The 24,821-nt window shown below is 36.3% G+C and overlaps 1 protein-coding gene and 1 pseudogene across 1 annotated transcript; one reads left to right on the top strand and one right to left on the bottom strand.

Moving 5' to 3' along the window:
• The first annotated feature begins 4,419 nt into the window (after positions 1-4,419).
• Positions 4,420-16,027, top strand: LOC125869721 (uncharacterized; annotated as a pseudogene).
• Positions 16,028-22,639: 6,612 nt separating this feature from the next.
• LOC125869720 (uncharacterized) lies at positions 22,640-23,542 on the bottom strand. Its single transcript, XM_049550169.1, has one exon. The coding sequence runs from the start codon at positions 23,540-23,542 to the stop codon at positions 22,640-22,642; it is 903 nt and encodes a 300-aa protein (XP_049406126.1).
• Between the last annotated feature and the right edge of the window lie 1,279 nt (positions 23,543-24,821).

Genomic DNA, 24,821 nt, shown 5'->3' with positions numbered 1-24,821 from the left:
ATGGACGAAAACCCTAGCACATCATGAGTAAAAAACCCAAAAAAATTTAATCCAAAATATTATAATGAAAATTATGAACAATATGATAAAGAAAAAACTAAATGGGATAAAAGATTAAATAAAAAATGGACACCTAAACCAATAACTGAATGACATGATTTTTTAGATTTAGACTGTGTAGCAGATATAAATAAAACAATTCAATTATGGATGGGATACATATCAAAACAATTAATAGATAACAAGATAGTAACAACAGAGGCACCATGATACATAGAAAGAACACTTATAGGAACAGTAAAATTATGGCTACAAAACCTAACAAGTAAAAGCATAATAACTTTAAGAAGTAATAAAAAATTCGATGGAGGAATAGCTACTACATCTATGCAAATATTATATAAATACGAAATAGCTATAAGAAATGAATTTAGTAGTATGGCAACAGAGGTAGAAGAACAAAATAAAGAAAAAATCATAAATCGAAATCTAATGACAAAATTAGCAATATGTAATATGTGTTACATAGATGAATATACATGTGCATTTAGAGAATACTATTATAAAGGAACATATAGCATAGAAGAAAGTAAAGAAATAAGAAAATTATATTTTACAAAATTACCAGAACCTTTTAATTCAAAAATAATAAAAAGTTGGAATGAAGCAGAATTAACAGATACCTTAGGAGCTAGAATAAAATTCTTACAGCGATGGTTTATGGAACTATGAGAAAAACATAAAGAAGAAATAAAAATGGAAAAAATATTAGTAAAAAACTTGGCATGTTGCAAAAATAAGACAACACCTCAATTTGATTGTACGGATAGGTATTATAAAAATAAAAAGAAATATAATAAAAAGTACAGATCAAAATATAAATATAAAAAACCAAGAAGAAGGTACTATGTAAAAAATTACAAAACCAAAAGACCATATAGACCAAAAAGAAAATTAACGGAATGTACTTGTTATAATTGTGAAAAATTAGGACATATAGCTAGAGATTGTAAATTATCTAAAAATCCAAAGAAAAAACAAATATCAGAAATAATACTAGACGATGAAAAATATACGCAGATAGAATACATAGATTATGAATTAAAAAGTGAAGATAACATATATGAAATATCAGAAAATGAAATAGATAATGACATAGAAATAGAATCAGATAATGAATTCTATAATATAACAAATGACTGAAGCAGACATACAAATAATAAATAAAGAAGAACATCAAGACGAAGAATTTTTAGAACAGAAAATAATATTTGATAATAGTATATTTGAACAAATAAAAGGAAAAGAATTAGACCTAAGCGTAGTAAAAATATTCGAAATACCAATAATAAGAAACTGGTTTAAACGACAAAAAGAAGAATATTATGTAGTAAGTCAAAGAGAACATATCATAGATTGCAAATACACTAAAGGAAAGGCCAAAATACCAAGAATAAATAAACGAATAATAAATAAAGAAATACAAGATATTAAGGCTAAAAATCCAATTAAATATGTACATTTAGGAGGAACATAAATATTAATAAAAACATGTTTTAGAGAAGGAATAGATACACCCATAGAAATATACTTAGCGGATGATAGAATTATACAACCCATAGAAAAAAGTATAATAAGTGCAGTAAGAGGTAACCTCATATACCAAAAATTTAAGTTTATAATAAGTGCTAACTACTCAATAACAATCCAATCAGATATTTCAGATAGCATGAATAAGCAAGGAGAAAAGGTATATTGTTCAAAAAATATGCGAAACTAATTTCATATATTCCTAAATATCATATATATAATTGAATAAATTTATGTTAGTTATTATGTATTAGAATTATTTGAATCATGATTTCTAGTTTATTAGCACACTAGAAACAGGGAGAAAACTTCTATACTATGCCATCCTAATGTTGAAACCGGTAGGCGAGGAAAGCCGTTTAGGGGAGTAAACAAAGTTGAGGTACTGATAAGAAGGAAGTATTTGCTAAAGTATGATGCTACTAGTGACAGGAAAGCATGATAAACAGATAATCTAGTTCATAATAATCTAATATGAATTTAATCGATTATGAATATGATAGGAAGGAATAATTGAAAAACCCCGCATAACAACGAACATGACTACATACGTGCATGATGAAATGATAAAAAACTATGAAACATTAATCTTATATATACTTAACGGTATAGAAATAATTGAATTAAGAAGAATAATATGGGAAAAAATATTTAATAATTATTAATCAGAAGATATATTAAATCAGCAATGGTATGAAATAAATCTACATGATTTAGACTCCGAAAAAATAGAATGGTACGATTTAGAAATAAATTCAGATTAAAATGAACTACGAATATTTACAATATTGAATAGAATATATGGAAGATATAAAACTATTAGAATAATTAATGGAGGAAAATTTATATATGTACCAAAGAACCCAAGATATGTTATATCTAGAATATATCATAAATAATATTAAAGAAATATTCAGATTAAAACAACTATCGGAAGAATATTGCAATAAATATTATTACATATTACCATGAATTTAGCACTACCAAAAAGTAATATTAAAGAGATATCAAGATTAAGAAACTTAGTAAAAATATTTATAATAAAATCTTAAAAATAAGTTACTCACCTACCACACTACCATCTACCACACTACCACTTTCATTAATTCACCAACTACCAGTTTCGCACCGAAAAATGGTAATGACTTTCCTTGTATTCAACGTAATGTTCATGATTATTTCCTTATTGGTGACTAGTGATTATTATGAGGTTCAAAGGTGATATGCATGACCAAGGGAACTTCAAGGGGACACTTAGTAGGGTTGGTATTATGGGATGCCAACCATACATTGCACAATTGTTCCTTTGAAGTCACTAAGGTGTTTGTATTACCATGTAGTGAGTATGAATGTAATTATGGCTTGTGTTGTACATTGTAAAGGCATGTTGGTTGATAAACTTGGCAAAGGCATTCTATTCTATCAAAAATGTCCTTATTATCTTAATGAGTGTAGGTTCCGGCTAGGTGAATTTCACTCTCTCCTTTGAAGAAGACTTGGATTGCTTTCTCCAAGTAGTGGTGAGTCCTCAAGTTCAATGACAGGATTTCCTATCTTTTAGTTCTATTGTACTTCTCATGTTGAGACTTTTATTGATGTATAAGGGATAAGTCCCAACTTTGTATGCCTATCGTTTAGATGGTGGTATGAGACAAAGTCTAGAATTCCTATTACTTTCTTTTATGAAAAGTGAAGTTGAACTTCGATTGTAAAGTTTTAAATTTCTGCATTATTTTAATGTATTATGTAATAATGATGCTAGAGGCTTGTATGAGACTCCTTCGGGGTCAAGTACACCATGTTACGTCTAGGGGGTACTCCAAGATCGTGACAAATGTGGTATCAGAGCATAAGGTTTTGGGAATAATATTTAGGTTGACGTCTCATGCACCACATCTAGTAGAGTCTTGTTCATGGGTGTGAAGCGCGCCACACTTATGAATAAGAAGCTATAAGATGTTTAGGAAACATTCACTTTTTCATTACTTTTTAATTTAGTCGTGATTTGGAGTTCTAACTCTATGAAGTCCTTTCTTCTAACCCTTCTCTTGTGGTTATAGGAAATGAATACAAGAATGGAAACCTTCAGAAGAAGGGTAGAAGAGATGGTGAATGATGAGGGAGTTCCTCCCCAAGGTCCTCCAGGTCCCCAAGGTCCTCAAGAGTGTCAAGTTCCTCAAGTTCCTAATGATGAAGGAGCTATGAATAATGTGGAGATAAGGGGTGCTCTCCAAACTTTGACTCAAGTCATGACGGCGCAAGCACAAGCAATGACAACTCAAGCTCAAGCCATGATGACTCATGCAAATAGGGAAGTTGGGCCCCGTACTAATCCTAATGTAAGCACCATGGCTTCAAGGCTAAGAGACTTTACTAGGATGAACCCTCTTATCTTCTTGTGTTCTAAAATGAATGAAGACCCATAAGAGTTCTTAGAGGAGGTCTACAAGATAGTGGAGGCTATGGGGGTCACATCTAATGAGAAAGCCGAGTTGGCCGGGTATCAATTGAAAGACGTGGCCCAAGTGTGGTACACACAATAGAAGGACAATAAGCCCATAAGGGGGGGTCCCATAAGTTGGGAAGTATTCAAAAAGGCCTTCCTTGATAGGTTGTTCCCCCGTGAGAAGAGGGAAACCAAAGTTGAGGAGTTCATCAACTTTCGCCAAGGAGGAATGAGTGTCCAAAAATACTCCTTGAAATTCACTAAGTTGTCCAAATATGCCCCATCTTTGGTGTCTAACCCAATATATGAAATGAGTCATTTTGTCACCGGTGTGTCCAATGCTATTGAAGAAGAGTGCAAAGCGTAAAATGATCCATGACAAAATGGATAGATTGATGGTTTATGCTCAACAAGTTGAGGAATCAAGGCTTAGGAAGAAGAGTAGAGAGGTGAAGAGGCCAAGACCTGACGATGGAAATTCTTCTAAGGGTAAGTTTGAGGGTCAAAGTGGACCAAGGTTCAAGAAGACATTTTCCAACCAAGGCTCCTACAATGCCCCAAGGCCCAACAAAGATATGGTGTCTAACCCTAAGCCTCAAGGAGGCAATAGGGGTGGACCTCCCATGGATAGACCTACATGTGCCAAGTGTGGTAAGAGACAAGAGGGGAAATGTCTTGCCGGAATGGGTGTGTGCTATGGATGTGGAAAAAGTGGGCATCAATTGAAAGATTGTCCAACTTGTGCGACCAAAGGAAAAGAGGGTAACAAAGCTACACCAAGTGGTCCTAATGTCGATGCTCCAAAGAAGAATTGCTTCTATGGTCTCCAATCTAGAAGTGATCAAGAGGGGTCCCCAAACATTGTTATCGGTATGTTGCAAGTATTTTCAATTGATGTTTATGCATTATTAGACCTCGGTGCCACTTTATCTTTTGTTACTCCTTTTGTGGCAATGAAATTTGAGGTACCTCCCGAAGAGTTAAAAGAACGTTTTTCCCTGTTTACCCTGATAGGTGATTTAGTTGTAGCTAAAAGAGTGTATAGGATATGTACTATCTCTTTGTCTCATAGAGTCACTTTGGTAGATTTGGTTGAATTAGATATGTTGGACTTTGATGTCATTTTGTGGATAGATTGGCTTCATACTTGTTTTGCTTCCATTGATTGTAGAACTCGGGTAGTAAAGTTTCAATTTCCAAATGAGCCCATTTTAGAATGAAAAGGGGGAAATTTAATCCCTAGAGGTCAATTCATTTCATGTCTAAAAGTTTGTAAAATGATTTATAAGGGTTGTATCTATCATATTGTAAGAGTTAAGGACATTGGGTCCGAGGCTCCTCTTTTAGAGTCGGTCCCCGTAGTAAGGGAGTTTCAGGAAGTATTTCCCGATGACTTGCTCGAAATTCCTCCCGAATGGGAAATAGACTTCAGCATTGATCTTTTGTTGGATACTCAACCCATATCAATTCCCCCTTACCGGATGGCTCCGGCCGAATTAAAAGAATTGAAGGCACAACTCAAAGATTTGCTAGACAAGGGTTTTATTCAACCAAGTATATCTCCGTGGGGTTCCTCGATTTTGTTTGTGAAGAAGAAAGATGGGTCCCTTAGGATGTGTATTGATTACCACCAATTGAACAAGGTTACTATAAAGAACAAGTACCCTCTCCTTAGAATTGATGACTTGTTTGACCAACTCCAAGGGGCGAGTTACTTTTCGAAGATTGACTTAAGGTCGGGCTACCACCAACTTAAGGTGAGGGAGGTTGACATTCCTAAGACGGCCTTCCGAACAAGATATGGCCACTATGAATTCCTAGTAATATCTTTTGGGTTGACCAACGCCCCGGCGGCGTTCTTGGACCTTATGAATAGGGTGTTTAGACAATATCTTGATTCATTAGTGATCATTTTTATTAACGATATCTTGATATACTCTAAGAGTGAGGGTGATCACATGAAACATTTGAGGATGGTTTTGCAAGTCCTGAATGACCAATAATTGTATGCTAAGTTTAGCAAATGCGAATTTTGGCTAAGGTTGGTTGCGTTTCTAGGTCATATTGTGTCAAGAATGGGTATAGAAGTTGGGTTTGGCCGGTTACTATCGGAGGTTTGTTGAGGGTTTCTCCTCAATCGCTTCTCCATAAACGGACTTAACCCAAAAGAAGTCTAAATTTGAGTGGACGGAGGCTTGTGAGAAAAGCTTCCAAGAATTGAAGGATAGGCTCACATTCGCTCCGGTGTTGACCTTACCGGAGGGTACCGATGGGTTTGTAGTATATTATGACGCGTCTCGAGTGGGTTTGGGATGTGACCTTATGCAACAAGGTAAGGTAATCTCCTATACTTCAAGGCAACTTAAGATGAATAAAAAGAATTACCCATGATCTCAAACTAGCGGCGGTGGTGTTTGCTTTGAAAATATTGAGACACTATCTCTATGGGGTACATATAGATGTGTTTACCGACCACAAGAGTCTTCAATATGTATTAAGCCGAAAAGACTTGAACCTCCGACAAAGAAGGTGGTTAGAACTTTTAAAGGATTATGACATGAGTGTCCTTTATCACCCCAACAAAGCCAATGTAGTTGAGGATGCCTTAAGTAGAATGTATATGGGTAGTGTGGCTCATGTAGAGGATGAGAAGAAGGAATTAGTTCGTGATGTTCATAGATTGGCCTGTCTAGGTGTCCAACTTATGGATTTCGCTAAGGGTGGATTCATGGTTCACCATAGTTCCGAATCATCCTTTGTGGTTGATGTGAAGTCTAAACAACATCTTGATCCTATTTTGATGGAATTGAAAGAATCGGTTCTCAACAAGTCCATTGAGGTGTTCTCCCAAGGGGGAGATGGAGTGCTTAGGTACCAAGGTAGGTTGTGTGTTCTGGATGTTAATGGTTTGAGGGATAAAATATTAGAAGAGGCTCATGGTTCGCGGTATTCTATTCATTCGGGAGCCACCAAGATGTACCGTGACCTACGGGAAGTCTATTGGTGGAATGGTTTGAAAAAGGATATAACGGGTTTTGTGGCAAAATGTCTAAATTGTCAACAAGTCAAGGCCGAGTACATGAAACCGGGAGGTTTTCTCTAAGATATAAATATTCCCACTTGGAAGTGGGAGGAGGTGAATATGGATTTTGTTGTGGGGTTGCCTCGTATGCGAAGGCAACACGATTCTATTTGGGTCATTGTTGATAGGATGATGAAATCAACCCATTTCCTTCCCGTCAAAACTACTTTCTCGGTGGAAGATTATGCTAAGTTGTACATCAAGGATGTAGTGAGGTTACATGGGGTTCCCTTGTCCATCATATCGGATAGAGGTACTCAATTCACTTCACATTTTTGGAAGGCGTTTCAACAATGACTTGGTACCAATGTAAAACTTAGTACAGCCTTCCACCCTCAAATGGATAGTCAAGCAGAACGGACCATTCAAACCTTGGAGGATATGTTTAGGGTAAGTGTGATTGATTTCAAGGGTAATTGGGATGATCATCTTTCTTTGATAGAATTTGCCTACAACAATAGTTACCACTCTAGCATTGCTATGGCTCCGTTTGAAGCACTATATGAGAGAAGGTGTAGATCTCCAGTTGGGTGGTTTAAGGTAGGTGAGTTTGCTCTAATTGGTCCTAAACTAGTCTATGATGCCATTGAGAAAGTTCTACTCATTAGAGAGAAGTTGAAGACGGCCCAAAGTCGGCAAAAGTACTATGCCGACAATAGAAGGAAGGATCTTGAATTTGAGATTGGTGATTCGGTCTACTTGAAAATCCCGCCTATGAAAGGCATAGTGAGGTTTGGCAATAAGGGGAAACTTACACTACAACATTTTAGGCCTAGGGCCACACTGAATCTTGACAACGCTTGTAAAGTGTTGCCTAAAACATTTTTGGCTACGCAATTTAAAGCATATCCTTAGTTTTTACCATTTGGCAACAGTAATTTTGGCAACACTTATAAAGCGTGCTTTAGTAGTATAGGCTACACTTTATAAGCATTGCCACATCATGATATAATTAGCAATACGTATTTATACATATGACTATGCTTTTAAAGTGTGATATTTTTATAATTCTTAAAACAACACTTTACAAGTGTGGTCTTATAATTTTCCTAAAATTTTCACCAAAATAATGTATTCCCCCAATATATTTTAACTCTCCCTCCAATTCTAATTGGCAAATAATAACCTCAATATAAACATAACTCTAAAAATGTTTTGCCCCAATTAAAATGATCTCATATTTGCTCTTTTGCCTATATCACTACTAAAATATTAAACCCTACTTTCTCTCCTTCTCATTTCCACCCCAAAAAGTCTCCATTGTAACTTTATCGATGTTTGGTTGTGATTTCCTTAATCGTGCTTCACCTTTATGGGAGAGACTAGAGAAATAATTTGAAAAATTCCAGATCTGGAGGAATCGGAGAATCAACAAGAACTCAGGTAAAAGCTTCTTTTTGTCCCAATTTAGAGAACTATGGTAGGAGCAACTCTTCCCAGATTAATCTAAGAAATTAGTGCCCAAATCACATACGGAGGTTCAGTGAAGTTTCTGCTCACAATTTTCTCTTCGGTTTCTGCTCATACTTATGCTGTTGGATAGAACAATCCATTTCTATGTTAATTACTCGTAATATTTTGAAAAAAATATTTAGACACTTTTAGGGTTCAGTTTTGGTTGCTAACGTGTTTGAGATGAATATTTGTTCATTTCGTTTTTCTTACCGTACCCACCTATATTGTCTTATGGTCCTCCTTGAATGGGAAGATGACGACCTTTTAGGGTTCTGTTTTGTACCCACTTCTCAGGTATGTTTATGTTACATGTGGATTTTACTTGGGGGTTTCTCTACTCGATGTTAATTTAAATAAGATTTTTTTTCGTATGGTCGATTGATTATTGATTCTATAGATCTTGTTCCTGAAAGTCAATTTATATTTTAGCCAAGAATGTACTTTTTTATGTCAATTTCGTTTAGTAAATTGTAGTGTGATGAAATTAATTATGAAATAAGTCTATAAAAATCTGATTTCTGTAAATGTCTTCCAGCCACCTAATGACCTATAATGCTAGTCGAAATCCGATTTGATCTAGGAGTTTCTATCTTACACTGTTTCTAGTTTAGCAATGAAAAACAATTTCTTTCTTTTTGAAATTCAAAGTGTAAAGAGGAATAAGTTGGAACTTTTGAAAAAAGGTTCCATACTTTGGAGCAATTTAACCTCCCTTTTTATTTCCAAAAAATTATATTGAGTAATAATCGAACTTTTGGACATCTATTTTCTTTATACTATTTATATTCTAGAAATTGAATGGACTTAAAACAACTTGCTGCCTTTCTTCAAATTCTAGTACATGTATTCAAGCCTAAATTATCTTCTAGCTGCTGCTAGTTTCATGTTTCTACATACATTTTCTCTACATTATTCATAGAGTCAACTAGGATTGTGTTGTTTAAATGTATTAGGATAGGAAAATATATTTACTTTCTTGAGTTTATGTCCATATGTTGTTTAATATTTTGAAGTATACTTGAGTTGAGTAATGTAAAATGCACAGGCCTATTTTTTTTTATGAATCCCTACACTTAGTTGTAACTAATTCTTCCGGAATCTGTCAACTAATGTGACAAGTTTAAGAGATGAGAACTTCCTTATTTTAACATTCTAATTGGTAAAATCCTCTACTGAACAAGAATATTCTTATGGAGTTTCTTGTATTGTTTTTGAGATTACTGAATACATTTTCCAATCGACAAGTGGCTCTTAATATTCTTTAACCAAAGAGAAATCATATTATCAAACTTGACTTTATGAGTTTCTGCTAACTTGATTGTTTCATTTTTTCTACCCTACTTTTTATATGTATATATTTCATCTTTCAGTGAATTTTTCTTTAGCAGACCCGAGTAGTATAAATTTAGAATATGGAGCTAAATTTTAGTGATGATAGTTGTATCAATGTAGTTCGCAGAAATATTAAGAACTTCTATTCATGTTGATTCTAATCGACAAAGTTAAACTCATGTCTTGTCTAGCTCAATTTTTAATGCATTTTGAGCCTCTTCTTACCTTTGTTGTTTAATGAGATATCTTCCTTAATCATTTCAGTGGTTATCATTGCCCACCTTTTAAGATAAACATCCTTGATGAAGCAGATTCAATAACTCATGATGCTCGAGAAAGTTGCATTACTTGTTTTACTATAATCTACATAAATTTGACCTAACACTCGAATTTGCAAAATCAATGTTTACTCTTTACTAATAACCCAATATAAAATCTAATGTAACAATATTTAAGGAGTTCAAACACGATAATGTTACTCATACTAAGCATGGAAAATATAAGAGAAATCGAATCAGTTATGTTAACTATATTTCTCTTTTTTTCGGTTAACTCTATAAAATAATTGATTATTCTAAATTGATGTGACAGAGGGGGAGTAGTATTTTTGTGATTTCCTTTTGGTGTAAAGTAGAACTTGTAAATGAAGTTGAGTCCATGTTATAGTTCATAAATTTAATGTATACATAGTCAGAGATCTTTTGGGTTTTTGGTAGAATGTTTTACACAATCTTCGTGTTTTCCTTTTTGTAATATATGTAGCATTTAAACAAAAAAAAAAATTTGTCGTGAGCTGAAGTAGGCTTGTGGAGACCTTAAGAATTCTTTACAACCTCCTTTAGCATTTAAAATCAAGGTTACTACATGACTTGACAATGTACTTGCTTAGTTGATTAATATACTTAGTTACACTAGCAATGCTATGTTGATTTTCTGCTGAAAATCGTTTACTATTTGAAGCTGACTTGTAACTAAGTATTCGAGCACTTTATGAAATAGTATATTTTAAAAATAAATAAAATGTAGTAGAAATCTGAATTAACTTATTTGAAGTAAACCTTCCTCTCTTGTTGATATACCCATTTTGTCAGCTTTTTTCTGGACTTTCTGGTAAGCATATGCAAAAGATGAGCACTTGAAGAACCTTCTTTTTTAGGTTTAGTTTTTGGCTCAAAATTAGAGTCGCTTAGAATGAGATTTTTCAAGATTCATGTATTTGAATGATTCTTCATATAAATGTCACGGGGGGAAATAAGTCTTTTCAGACTGCCAAGATCTCAATCATTGAAGGTTCTACTACAAAGTAGATTTCATTGATTGTCCTCTATGTTCTGTGCAACTGTAGAACAGATCTTCCTAAAACGCTGAAAATTCACCAGGCTTCTCCTTTCCAAACAATTGTAGAACAGACCTTACTGAGAATACATGCACTTAGTAACACCTGAAAAAAATGCAAGTAATGAAAACTTTTTACTTGCTTCTAGCATTCTACTTTCGGATCAGTAGATTACCAGGCTTAGGGAAGTGCTTTTGTTTTTTCCCTCTATTGTAGATTAAGTTAAGCGATAACCATTCCAAGTTAATTGCATTGTTGTTTTTCAGGTTTGGTTAGTGTTTGGTTGAGATCATGTGGCATGGCATCATTTTACATCTCTTGTCAATATTTCTAGAGATCTCCATGAGCCTGTTGTCGTAATTGGGGGATTCTTTGTCTTGGTAGCATTGATCATATCACTTTTCTTAATTTTTCAGCATTTCAGATACTATACTAATCTAGCGGTGAGTTCTCAATTTAGGTATACATGGACTACTCCTTATTCTTATTTCTTAGAATGTAGGATCTAAATTTGTGTTTGCTTATCAGGAACAAAAATGCACCGTGGAGGTCATTTTCATTGTTCTTGTCTATGCCACTTAATCAGTAAGGATATAAACCAGTCAAAGGCACTCTGATTTCTGAATTGCTAATTGAGACATGTATCAAGGAAAAAAGGTTCTAATTGAATATAATATTATAACGTCTTGCTGCATATTTCACTATTTTATGACATACACTATCTTTAAATGCAGTATACATGTTTAAACTGAACGACCAAAGCAACAACGTATATTAATCTTTAAAGCTGATGCAATGTTTTTAAATAAGTAACTTCAAATTATCATGACTTAAATGAATTGGTTATCATCTTTTACAGATTGTATCCTTGTGGAACCCAAAATTTTCCATTGCCTGCGAGATATTGAGGAATTGTTATGATTCACAGTCAATTGTTTTGACAGTTACTTGATTGATTGCCTTGTTAAGCATGATATATTCCCAATGGTGTTGCAAAAATACTAAAGATATCTCAAGAACTTCCTATTATTCTTGTATAACCAGATAACAGTGAATCAAAATATCTGAAATGTTTTGATATTTTAATCGTAGCAATAGTCAACCTTTCCCTTGGTACCTTTGATGGAAGAGGAGCTTCTCTAACTTAGCTTGTTAATGGACTGTGTTTAAGTTTGTGGTGTCTAATACATGTAGTCCTTAAAAATATTTACCAGAGTATAACTTGCATGATATGGATTTGTGGCAAGGGGTGAGCGACAGGTTGTTGAACTGCTCAAAGATGAATCGAGGAAACAAATCAGCCAACACTTTAACACATGTAACCTTATGTTTGGTATTACAACAATAGAATTCACAAGTTATACATGTACCAACACTGCAACACATCCTAATTTACCAGTCCCCTAGACAAATGATTTGTATGTGGAAAAAACTACAACAGCTAGGCCAGCCTTAATGCTATAACATGAGATGACAATTCGGATTTGAAGACCGAACAAAATCTGAAAATAGTCCCAGGAACTAGGATAGACAAGTTTTGCACTTTAATAGTACCATGATCTATATATTCTCTGGAAGACATTGTTTTTTATATGCTAGGGCTACTTAGGTTCCTTGAAAATTTCATGTTTTGCTTTGTCTAACTTCCCTGTCTTTATAATTTTCTTATAAAATACTTTTCTAAGCAAGTACATAAACGTGCATTTGAGAATATCACTAGATTTGTATTAAATAAGCACGTGACAAGTTGTTGATAAAAGTGTGCATTGATGTTGTTTTGTCTCTATCTGTTGTAGTAGTTTTCATGTTTTTTGTTATGGGTTTTGAAGGTGTTAAAGAAATTACTATGTTGTTCTTGTGCTTGTTTTCTAAGTCTAGATTGATCAGATCTCACTCATATCAGTAGGTGCAGATTTATTCAACTTTGGTAGGGTCGTTTTGTGTTGTGAATGATCTATTTTGATACATGACTTTTTTTTCTGATTCTCACAGTGAATTTGCATTTGATTCCTATCGTTTTGTGTTTATCAGAGATGTGGATACAGTTTTATTTGTTTGGGGTGAGATATTGCCAAGTATCCTTTACTTAATAGGCCTCAAATGAGTTTGTATTATCTCTTTCGGGTTGTGATCTGCATAAGTGTATGTTCTCTAGTGACAAATGAATCTGCCTTTTTCTTTAATGCTTGTGACCTATGTGAACTTTGTTTTTCTTTAAGGATAGAATGAAATTTTGCATTTTAATGTCTTAGGAATGCACTGCCTTCAAGATGGATTAGCTTTGCAAGTGATTCTTTGTTTCTTTTAGATATCTCTTGTCTTTAAAATGTTGAAATTTATAAAGAGTTGTCTTCCAATAGTCCATTTATGCCTAAAGAGTTGTATCTGCAATGCAACCTGGTATGGGTTATGTGCAGGAGGGGTCTTTGTTGTTGTGTGTCAAAAAGTGATGGGAATGGAGACAAGTTAAGCATTATTGCTTCAGCCATTAGAGCAGCACTACTTCCTTCAGATGCTTAGGGATTTTTTATTGGAGATTTATGACAAGAGAGAGATGCAGTTTATGGTTGGTTGGTTCTGGTTCAAGTGAAAATGATGAAACTTCCTTTTCTAAATCCTTATTAGGGTTCTTATAAGCATCTAGCTGTAGTTTTTCAAGAGATTTTTTTTTCCCTAATTCATAGTTGCTTTAACATTTGGCTTGTAAATTAAGTTAGAAACTGATTCCACCTCAAGAGGTTTCTTGAATGTCAACTTGTTGTTGATAAAAGCGTGCATTGATGTGTTTGGCCTGTTAATTTATTGTTATGAATTTGTTTGGCTTACTGTGAATTTGAGCATATTAAATACACATGATTTATTTCACTAACTTATAATTTTATTTTGAATGTGCAGGAAAATACCGATAATTGAATTTGAATAGAGACATGAAGTAAACTCGATCTTTTGTAGTGAGCGATGAAGATTTTTTGTACTATTGTCATATATGTTTGAATTCATTTGGTTTTGTGGAATTTATTAATAGTAGAGATCTTTAAGCAATAGCTTTCTAAGTATCGGTTGTGCAAGACATGTTTCTCGATGTTTATTTGAAATATATACATTTGATTTATTTATTAGCTAATTTGAGCTTTAGATCACTTATATATATTTAATTATGTGATTATTGAATCTATGCAAATAAAAATTATTATTCTTAAAAATGAAAAAAATTGTGGCTACAAAAATTCTACACAACATTGCCACACTTCAAAAGTGTTGCTATAGGGATGTCCAAGTAACACTTTATAAGTGTTGTTCTAGATGAGATATAAAAGGCAACATTTTTTAAGTGTGCCCAATAACAAAGCAAATGCCACACTTTTAAGTGTAGTATAATCAAACAAAAGATGTTGCTAATGAATTACTATAAAGTGTGCCCTTATACCTCTTTGGCCACGCTTTTTAAGTGTAGCTGTTATGGCGACATTTAAAAAGTGTGGCCTAATGTCAAAGGTTACGCTTCTTTTGGCCACCTCCTAAAAAGCGTTGCTTAAAGTCCAAAAGTGTACCCTTTTATCAAAGGCCACACTTTTTTCTAGTTTAGGCTACACTTTACAGGGGTGGCTAAAAGCCTAAAAGTTGTAGTGTTAGTCCCTGGTATGTGGGGCCATATCAAATCTTGAAGCATATCGGGAAAGTTGCTTATGAGGTGGACTTGCAAAATGAGTAGGCCCCGGTTCACCCTGTGTTTCATGTTTCCATGCTCAAAAAGTGTATTGGTGATCTGGTTTCTATCCTCCCTTTAGAGGATTTAGGATTTGATGAGAACCTTTCTTATGAAGAGGTCCCGGTTGAGATTTTGGACCGGCAAGTGAGAAAGTTGATAAATAAGGAAGTAGTTTTCGTTCAGGTTCTATGGAGAAATCACTTAGTTGAGGGTGCTTCATGGGAGGCCGAGGCCGATATGAAGTCCCGCTGTCCTCATCTTTTTCCTTCTACTCCTATTCAAGCTTGAGGTAAACAGTTCCTTTAAAGTTTAGTGTTTGGGAGTCATGTGTGTGGTATGATTTTTTTCTCCCCATGATTTCCCTATATTATGCATGTTCTTGTGAGAATTCATGTTTTAGCATATATTGAGTTTTCATGATGTCTATGTTTCCTCATGTTGATTTGCATTTTGTATGATGATTGCATTTTTTACTCCATGAGATGAAATGATGAACATGCTTAATCTTGTGTTGTTGAGATGGCACATTAGCTCTATATTGATGTGTTGAGCTTATTTGAATTGGAGAAGTTAGTTCCTCCCATGTTATGTGAATTGATGAGTTTTATGCATATTGAGTTGGTAGAAGTAATTCCTACTTTCTTGCATTGCATTGACCATGTTGTGAAATGGAGTTGATGTTTCCTCCTTTTGAGTATTGCATATGGTGAATAGTGTATGGTCAGGTTTACTCATTTTTGATGTTTCATGCATGGTGGGCTGCTAGTCTAGTGTTTCTAACTTAGTTTGGGGTCTTAGTCGACATTTGGGGACGAATGTTCCCAAGGGGGAGATAATGTAACACCCCGTATTTCTAATGACCTAAGCTAGAGGCTAACGTGTAGTCTCATAGCCTAATGATGTCTAAATGTAAGGTTAAGGTCCTAAAATAACGTTCCTAACTTAGTATTAGGGTTCTAGTGCCTAAACGTCAAGGCACGACTTCCCTAGGACCCCCCAAGGGTCCATGAGGAGGACCCAAGGAAAGGTCCAAAAAGCTGTCCAAAACAACCTCATCCACGAAGAGGCAACCTATGAGGCGTAGTTTGACTCATGCCCCGTAGGTCGGGGTCGTGAGTCCACACTTGGTTTCTACCAAGGACCCTCCAAACTGCCTAGCCACAGTCCTAATCCACGAATGTGCAGTACAGAGCATGGACTAATTCATGCCTCGTGGATTGGTCTCGTAAGTTGAGACCTAGTCTCTTCACCAAGGCCTCTCATGACCCCTCTTTGACCCAAACCACGAGTGACCAGTACGGTTTGTAGTTTGGACCATGCCCTGTCGACGGGGACTCGTGAATGGGGGCTTGAGTGGACTGCTTTGAGGCAGCCGTAGTTTAGTAAATCACTAATTAATTTGTTTAAAGGTTGGGATGGTTATAATTAGTTATTTAAAGTATATTAAAGTATTTTTAGGTATTAAAAAAAGTCTTTAACCCCTCACAACTCACAACTCAAAATCAAAACCCACTTCCCTCACAAAACATTATCTCTCTAAACTCCATTGAAGAACAAAGAAAAAGCTCAAGATTTGCATTATATTATGAATGATTTGATGTTTAATGGTGATTTACATTGTAAAATTCCCCTTGAACCCATGAACCACCCCAAGACCCCAATTTCAAGTATTGTGATGGGTGTATTGATGCAAGATGATTACAATGAATTGTTTCTATGTGAATTTAGTTATTGAATCTTGTTTTGTTCATGCCTATTGTAGTATCTTTAGGTGTAATTGTGAGACATGATTCATGACCTTGGAAAGGGGTAAATTGCTAGGGTTTGTACATGTTGATGAAAGTTGTGTATAACCTATTAATTCACTTAGAAAGTAAATCTCCTATGACTAATGTGTAAAGTATGGTATTGTTGAAAGTATTGATCTTCTGTTACCCTTATACTTAATGATGCATGAGTAGTCTAGTAGGATGATGATGATGTATTGTGTTGATTGAAAGTCTAATTCTCATGAAAACACTATGAATGTAATGTGAAAGTCTTACTCACACACTAATGTTGATTCTAGGGTTGAAAGTACATTCTAACCTTTAAATGAATCTATGAGCTATTATGTTGGGTTGTATTGAATGAGGGATAGAGCATTCCTTCACACATTTAAATGCAATTCAAGACATAATTATGTATAATTGGGAGATAATGCTTAGCACCGAGTGGATATGGACAGTGAGGAAATGGCCCTTCCGCCAATGCAATAGTGAGGTCATCCAAAGTAAACTCATGAGATGGAAGACCCTCCGCCAATGCCATAGGGTGGGCCTCTTGTAGCAATCTCCCTATCCCATAACTATGTGCCAACATAGGATTTAGCTAGTGGATCCACCTAGATGCTATACACTTAGTCCTAGGCAAGTAGGACACCTTCTTCGGTGTGGAGTTATACGACACCGGATTCCATTTAGCTCACATGGTCTATGTCGGTTATGCTATTATTCCCTAAATGAATGATAATGAATGAGACATGGGCTATGCTATGACCTCTTGGTGAGTTTACATATTAGGAGTGGGGGTATGAGACTTCACTCCCACATAACAAGTGGACTTGGTAGGATGTTGTAGGATGGTTCCTTATTATTATAATGAGATGCGAATGCATATATATGTCTTGAATGGTTAGTTATTATGAGTGACTTTCCTTCTATTCAACGTAATATTTATTATTATTTCCTTATTGCTGACTAATGATTATTATGAGGTTTGAAGGTGATATGCATGACCAAGGGAACTTCAAGGAGACACTTAGTAGGGTTGGTATTATGGGATGCCAACCATACATTTCACAATTGTTCCTTAGAGGTTGCTAAGGTGTTTGTATCACCATGTAGTGAGTATGAATGTAATTATGGCTTGTGTTGTACATTATAAATGCATGTTGGTTGCTAAACTTGACAAAGGTATTCTTTTCTAACAAAAATGTCCTTTTTTTCATATTTAAGGTTATTATGCATGTTTCTATACTTAGTACATATTATGTGCTAACCCCTTCCTCCTTCTACATCTTAATGAGTGTAGGTTCCGGCTAGGTGACTTTCACTCTCTCCTTTGAAGAAGAGTTGGATTGCTTTCTCCAAGTAGTTGTGAGTCCTCACGTTCGAGGACGGGATTTCCTATCTTTTAGTTCTATTGTACTTCTCATGTTGAGACTTTTATTAATCTATAAGGGCTAAGTCCCAACTTTGTATTCCAATGGCTTAGATGGTGGTATGAGACAAAGTCTAGAATTCCTATTACTTTCTTTTATGAAAAGTGAAGTTGAGCTTCTATTGTAAAGTTTTAAATGTCCGCATTATTTCAATGTCTTATGTAATGATGATGCTAGAGGCTTGTATGAGACCTCTTCGAGGTCAAGTATGCCATGTTACGTTTAGGGGGTACTCCCGGATTGTGACATTAGTTAACCGGACCAACAGGGCAAATTCTAGGTGTCATCACACATGGTTCATGGTAAGCTCATCACACAAAGCATTGATGCCAATGTCAAACAAGACTCCACACTTTCGCTAGGGTGCAATGTTCATCACAAGAGACTCAATTTGATACTTGGCTAGTCACAGCGAGATGCAAAAAGTTCACATATTTTCTATGAAAATTCATTTGGCCTCATCGTAGCCGCACATTCATTTTTGTTCGATAAAGAGCACTATTCAAGTCATCGGTTTTGATCAAGACCGATACTTAAATTTGCAAGAGAACAACCACCATTAGACGAAATCAAGAGTGTCCAGGGTCCCGGTAGTTCACTGACCAAGTACCACCCTCACCAAAAGCATGCAATATTGTCCTCAATGTGATTAGAGAACAGACACTACCACAAAAAGAAAAATAAGACAATAAAGGAAAACCAGCAAATAAAGATAAATTCTAGTATGTAAACATGCATAGTGAGGTAATAGGGAATCTTCACTAAGTGCCCAGTCGGCGAGAAAGTAAACTAGTCGCTGAATGATTCGGTGATTCGCCTATGGAGCGGCATCTCGCCCTTATTTCTAGTGTATGACACCCTCAGAATGGGCAAATCGGCGGAGATGCAAAAGGTCGCCGAATAGATTGGTGACTCGCATACTAGACTTGGAACATCTCCGAATAATCATAGAGTGACGTTGCCGGCCCTGAAGTAGAAAGGGGGAGAAAAGTCGGGTTGCCTAAGCACATCGGCAATTCACCGAGTGATACAGATCTCTCATCGAATATTCCAAAATCTAAACCCCTTCTTTGCTATCCATAAGGCGGACTAGGTCGTACTCACTGAATGGCTTCGGCGATTCTCCGATATATCTTCTTCTCGCACGTTATCCTTCACTTGTAAAATCAACACACACATTATTTAAAACATCAATAATTTGGTTGCCTCCCAAGAAGCGCCTTATTTAACGTTGTGGCACGATGTGGAAGTGCTCTCAAGCATCTTCCAAGTACACCATCTCAATCAGAGAGATCTCTTGGCACTCACCAAAGTATAAATTCAAGCATTGTCCATTCACCTTAAATGCAGGTCCTTCTTAACCTTCAACTTCGATGGCACCATTTGTGAACATTTGGTCACTCTAAACAGTCCCGACCATTCGGACTTGAGCTTTCCTGGAAAGAGTCTAAGTTGAGAGTTGTATAGTAACACCCAGTTTCCTACTCTAAATTCCCTCTTAAGGATTTTAGCATCATGCCATTTCTTCATCTTTTCCTTATAAAGGGCTGAGCTTTCATAAGCTTTGAATCTGAATTCGTCCAACTCATTTAACTACTCCATTCTCTCCTTTGAGGTTTTTGTCCAGTCCAGATTTAAAGCTTTCAATGCCCACAACTCTTTGTGTTCCAATTCAACTGCTAGATGGCAAGATTTACCAAAAACTAGCTGATATGGAGACATCCCGATCGGTGTTTTGTAAGCCATACGATATGCCCATAGTGCTTCATCGAGCTTTCGAGACCAATCAGTTATGTTGGCATTCACTATCTTGGCCAAAATGATTTTGATCTCCGGTTTGACACTTTGACCTGGCCATTCATTTGGGGATGATATGGAGTTTCTACTTTGTGTTTCACTTCATACTTGTTCAATGCAGCTGAGAACCACTTGTTGCAAAAGTGGGATTCCCCATCTTTAATAATAGCCCTAGGAGTACCAAATCTCACAAAGATATAGCATTTCAGAAATTGAACAAGCTTTTCCCTTCATTATTTGGAAGTGCAATAGCCTCCACCCATTTGGAAATATAATCTACAGCCACCAAGATATACTTATTTCCAAACAAACTTACAAATGGGCCCATAAAATCAATTCCCCGAACTTCAAATAGCTCAACTTATAAGATGGGCGTAAGAGGTAACTCGTGTCTTTTGGACACTCCACGTTGTTTCTGATATTGAGTGCACTTCTTAATAAAATCATGAGCATCATTGTAGAGAGACGGCCAGTAGTACCCACTTTGTAGAACTTTAGCAGTTGTACATACATCACCATGATGACCTCCAACTGGTGAAGCATGACAAGCATGGAGAATGTCAATGGATTCTTCTTCCGAAACACATCCTCTAATGATATGGTCAGCAAATTCTCTGAATAAATATGGTTCATCCCAAAAGAACTTCTTAACATCAAACAAGAAGCTTTTTCATTGAAAGAAGTTTAAGTTGTTCGGCATTAGACCACACACTACATAATTGGCAAAGTCAGCATACCAAAGAGGTTGTTTGAGAGTTACCGTGAATACATGCTCATCGAGAAAAGAATCATTTAAGTCAATCTCAAGCTCGTCATTCTTCTTGCCTTCTAATCTCGATAAGTGGTTAGCCAACTGATTTTCACAACCTCTCTTATCTTTGACCTTAAAGTCGAATTCCTGTAATAGTAGCACCCACCTTATCAACATTTGCTTGGCATCCTTCTTTGCCATTAGGTAACGTAGTGCAGAATGATCAGTGTGAACAACTACTTTAGTACCTAGCAAATATGCCTGGAATTTCTCAAACGCGTTGACTACCGCAAGCAACTCTTGTTCAGTAACGGTATAGTTACGTTGAGTAGTGTTTAGAGTCTTGCTCGCGTAGTAAATTGGGTGAAATAGTTTGTTGCGTTTTTGCCCCAGCACAACACCCAATGTCGTTCTATTTGCATCACACATTATTTCAAAAGATTCTAACCAAGCAGAACTAATGATGACCGGGGTGGATACCAATTTCTACTTTAGACAACTGAAAGCCACCATACAAGCGTCACCAAAGTGAAATTTTACCTCTTTCTCTAAGAGTTTGCATAGAGGATGTGCAATCTTAGAGAAGTCTTTAATGAACCTCCGGTAGAAACCGGCATGTCCCAACAAACTACGAACCCCCTTTACCGAAATTTGTGGTGGTAATTTCTCAATCACTTCAATTTTCGCTTTATCCACCTCCAGCCCATTTTGAGACACCTTGTGACCAAGTACTATACCTTCTTTAACCATGAAGTGACATTTTTCCCAATTGAGGACCAAATTTTTCTCCACACATCTTTGGAAAACTTGTCCTAAGTGATCTAAACATGCCTCAAAGGTGTCACCCACAACCGAGAAGTCATCCATAAATACCTCCATTGAATCCTCCATCATGTCAACAAAAATGGATAGCATGCAACATTGGAATGTTGTTGGAGCATTACATAACCCGAATGGCATCCTTTTAAAGGCAAAAGTCCCATAAGGACATGTGAAGGTGGTTTTCTCTTGGTCTTCTGGAGCAATGGAGATTTGGTTGTAATCGGAATACCCATCCAAAAAGCAATACCAGCCTCTCTCTGATAGTCGATCAAGCATTTCATCCATAAAAGGCATGGGAAAGTGATCCTTTTTCAGTCCACGAATTTAAGTTTCGGTAATCCATGCATACTCTCAATCTGGTCAAAGGTTTCATAGATACAAGCTCCCACTTTTCATTTGGGACCATAGTGATACCTCATTTCTTCGGTACACATTGTACCGGGCTTACTAATTTGCTATCTGTGATAGGGTAGATCACAACTGCGTCTAACCACTTTATTATCTCCTTTTTCGCTACTTCTTGCATTGGTCGGTTCAATCTCCGTTGATGTTCAATGCTCGGTTTACACTCACTATCAAGCTGAATTTTGTGAGTGCAAATACAGGGAGAAATGCCTACTATGTCAGCGATCGTCCAACCTATAGCTTTAATATGCCTTCTCAACATTTCAAGGAGCAATTTTATCTTCTATTCAAGTAAATCAATTGCAATGATTACCGGTAAGGTGTTGTTTGCCCGCAAAAAAGCATATCGGAGATGGGAAGGAATTACTTTCAACTCCAAATTTGGTGGATCTTCTGTTAATAGCTTTGCGGGAAGACTTTCTCGATTCTTAAGATCGATGTCCAACTTCAATTGAATCTTTGAATACCCCCCCCCCCCCAAACCTAAAAGAGAAGCTACAACCTCTTAACAGCCTTGAATTTCGAATTTATCATAGTTAGCAAGCACAACTTCAAGTGGTTCACTCATTCACATCAAATGGCTCACACTAGCTACCGCCTCATCAATAACATCAACGGTGGAGACCACATGAATATCGCTTGGGTGTTTCATTGACTTACAAACGTTGAAGATCACTTCATATTCATTCACCCAAAACTTCAATTCTCCACTTCAAACATCTACCAATGCTCTCCCGGTTGCCAAGAATTGTCTTACCAAAATAATGGGAATTTCACCATCTATTTCACAATCGAGAATAACAAAATCAGCCAGAAAAATGAATCGGTCAACCTTTACCAAGATGTCATATAGTATCCCCACGGGATGTTTGATGGATCGGTTTGCCATCAAGAGTCTCATTGTGGTGGCTTTCGGTTCACCCAACCCAAGTTGTTTATAAATTGCATATGGCATTAAGTTGATGCTTACTCCCAAATCGCATAAAGCTTTAGCAAATTGGAGCATTCCAATGGTACAAGGGATGGTGAACGCTTCGGGATCCTCTCTCTTTTTTATCAGCTCCTTAGTCATAATTGCACTACAACTATGGGAAACTTCCATTGTCTCAAAATTTAAGTTCCTTTTCTTTATGACTAATTCCTTCATAAACTTGGCGTAACCCGACATTTCCAAACATGCTTCCACAAGAGAGAGATTAATTGATAATGTTTTGAACATCGGTAAGAACTTATTGAATTTCTCATCCTCATTTTTCTTCTTTAGACGTTGGGAAAATGGGGGAGATAATTTGGGTAAAGGTTGCATGACTTTTGGCATTAGATGATGTTGCTCCATTTCGTTTTGTGGTTCTTTGGCAATGCTTTGATGAATAGGTGCCTCTTCTTTCTTTGTGCCTTTATCTTCTTCATGCGTTTGAGCTTCTTCATTACCCGTCATATTACCCATTGCTACCTTTCCACTACGAGTAACCACAGCCAACCCTCTATCATCATCTTTCATTGTCATCTTTGGTTTCAATTGTGCTGATAGTAAACTCAACTGACCTTCAAGTATCTTGATGACATCGGCATGAGAGTTCACTTTACTTTTCAGTGATGAAAAGTCATATTTCATCCCCTTCAATAAATCATCCGAACCTTCAACTTTATCAAGTATGCGTGACAACAAATAATTCACCCGGGGAAAACTTGCACTCCCTTTTGATTTTGGGCTCTCACTCGAGTAAGTGTGGTTCTCATCATGGTCATCTTTCCTTCTCTAATAATCGCTTTGCTCAACCCAATCTGGATAGTATCTCATTTTCTCTTCTCCCTTGTGATAGTTACAACCTTGATTTCCGCCTCGTTGTAGATAGCGTGGGTGGAAACCCTCCTCATATCTCTTGGAGTTCCAACCTTGATTCTCCCCCGGCCTTGAGTAACCGGAAGAAGAACCCTCCTCAACTCTAAACACTCCAAATGTTCCCTTCATATGCTCTTGTAGAAATTCCATTTTGGTCAACATCTTCTAGATGTTTTCATCCCTCTCTCTCTTTATCAAGTTGTTCTTGAGTCAATCTAAACCAAAATGGAGAGACTTGATCCTCTTGGGTGTAACACGCTTGATTTATTTTGGTCATGTCATCAAGAAGAAATGAAGCACCTCAAATGATTATAACATTATTCCCCCTCGTACAAATTGATCGGCCACTCCTTTATTAATCGAATCAAAACTCCGGTAAAAATATTGGAGTAGCAAATCATTTGGTAGCCCATGAGTTGGGCATTTAAGTAAGAGTTTCTTAAACCCCACCCACGTTTCATGGATGGGTTCCCCCTCCCATCGCTTGAAACATTGAATATCGTCTCTAAGTTTCATCATCCTTGATGGAGGAAAGAACCTTGCATTGAACGCTATAATCAACTCCTCCCATGATGTGATGGAATTTCTTGTTAACTCGGCTAACCACTTGCTAGCTTCCCCCGTCAAAGATAGTGGGAACAACTACTGAGTTGACTCTTGTGACACATTCTTGAACGAAAATGGGCTGCATATCTCTGTGAAATTTCTTAAATGCTCATGCTGGTCTTCGTGCTCTCGTCCTCCATATTCCCCTCATTTCGAGGAGATGAAGAGTTATACTAGTGACTTCAAATATTGCATTTCCCTCAGCTTGTGGTATGCAAATTGCACCCATTTCACCAGCTTGAGTTGGGTCGTAAACACTGTTGATATCATCGATACCATCCCGATGACCTGTTTGACTATCATTCATTTCTTCTTCACTCATTCTTGCCTCTATGTAGTCCGAACACACTTACACCAAGCAGCCTAACCCAACTCAACTACAACCAACCAATTCAAAAGTGTCAAATTTGCAATCAAAGAACTCTAAGTAATGCTACTCCTCGGC

This window comes from Solanum stenotomum, chromosome 7 (assembly GCF_019186545.1).
Source record: "Solanum stenotomum isolate F172 chromosome 7, ASM1918654v1, whole genome shotgun sequence".
Lineage (NCBI taxonomy): Eukaryota > Viridiplantae > Streptophyta > Magnoliopsida > Solanales > Solanaceae > Solanum > Solanum stenotomum.
This window is presented reverse-complemented; position numbering and strand designations above follow the sequence as displayed.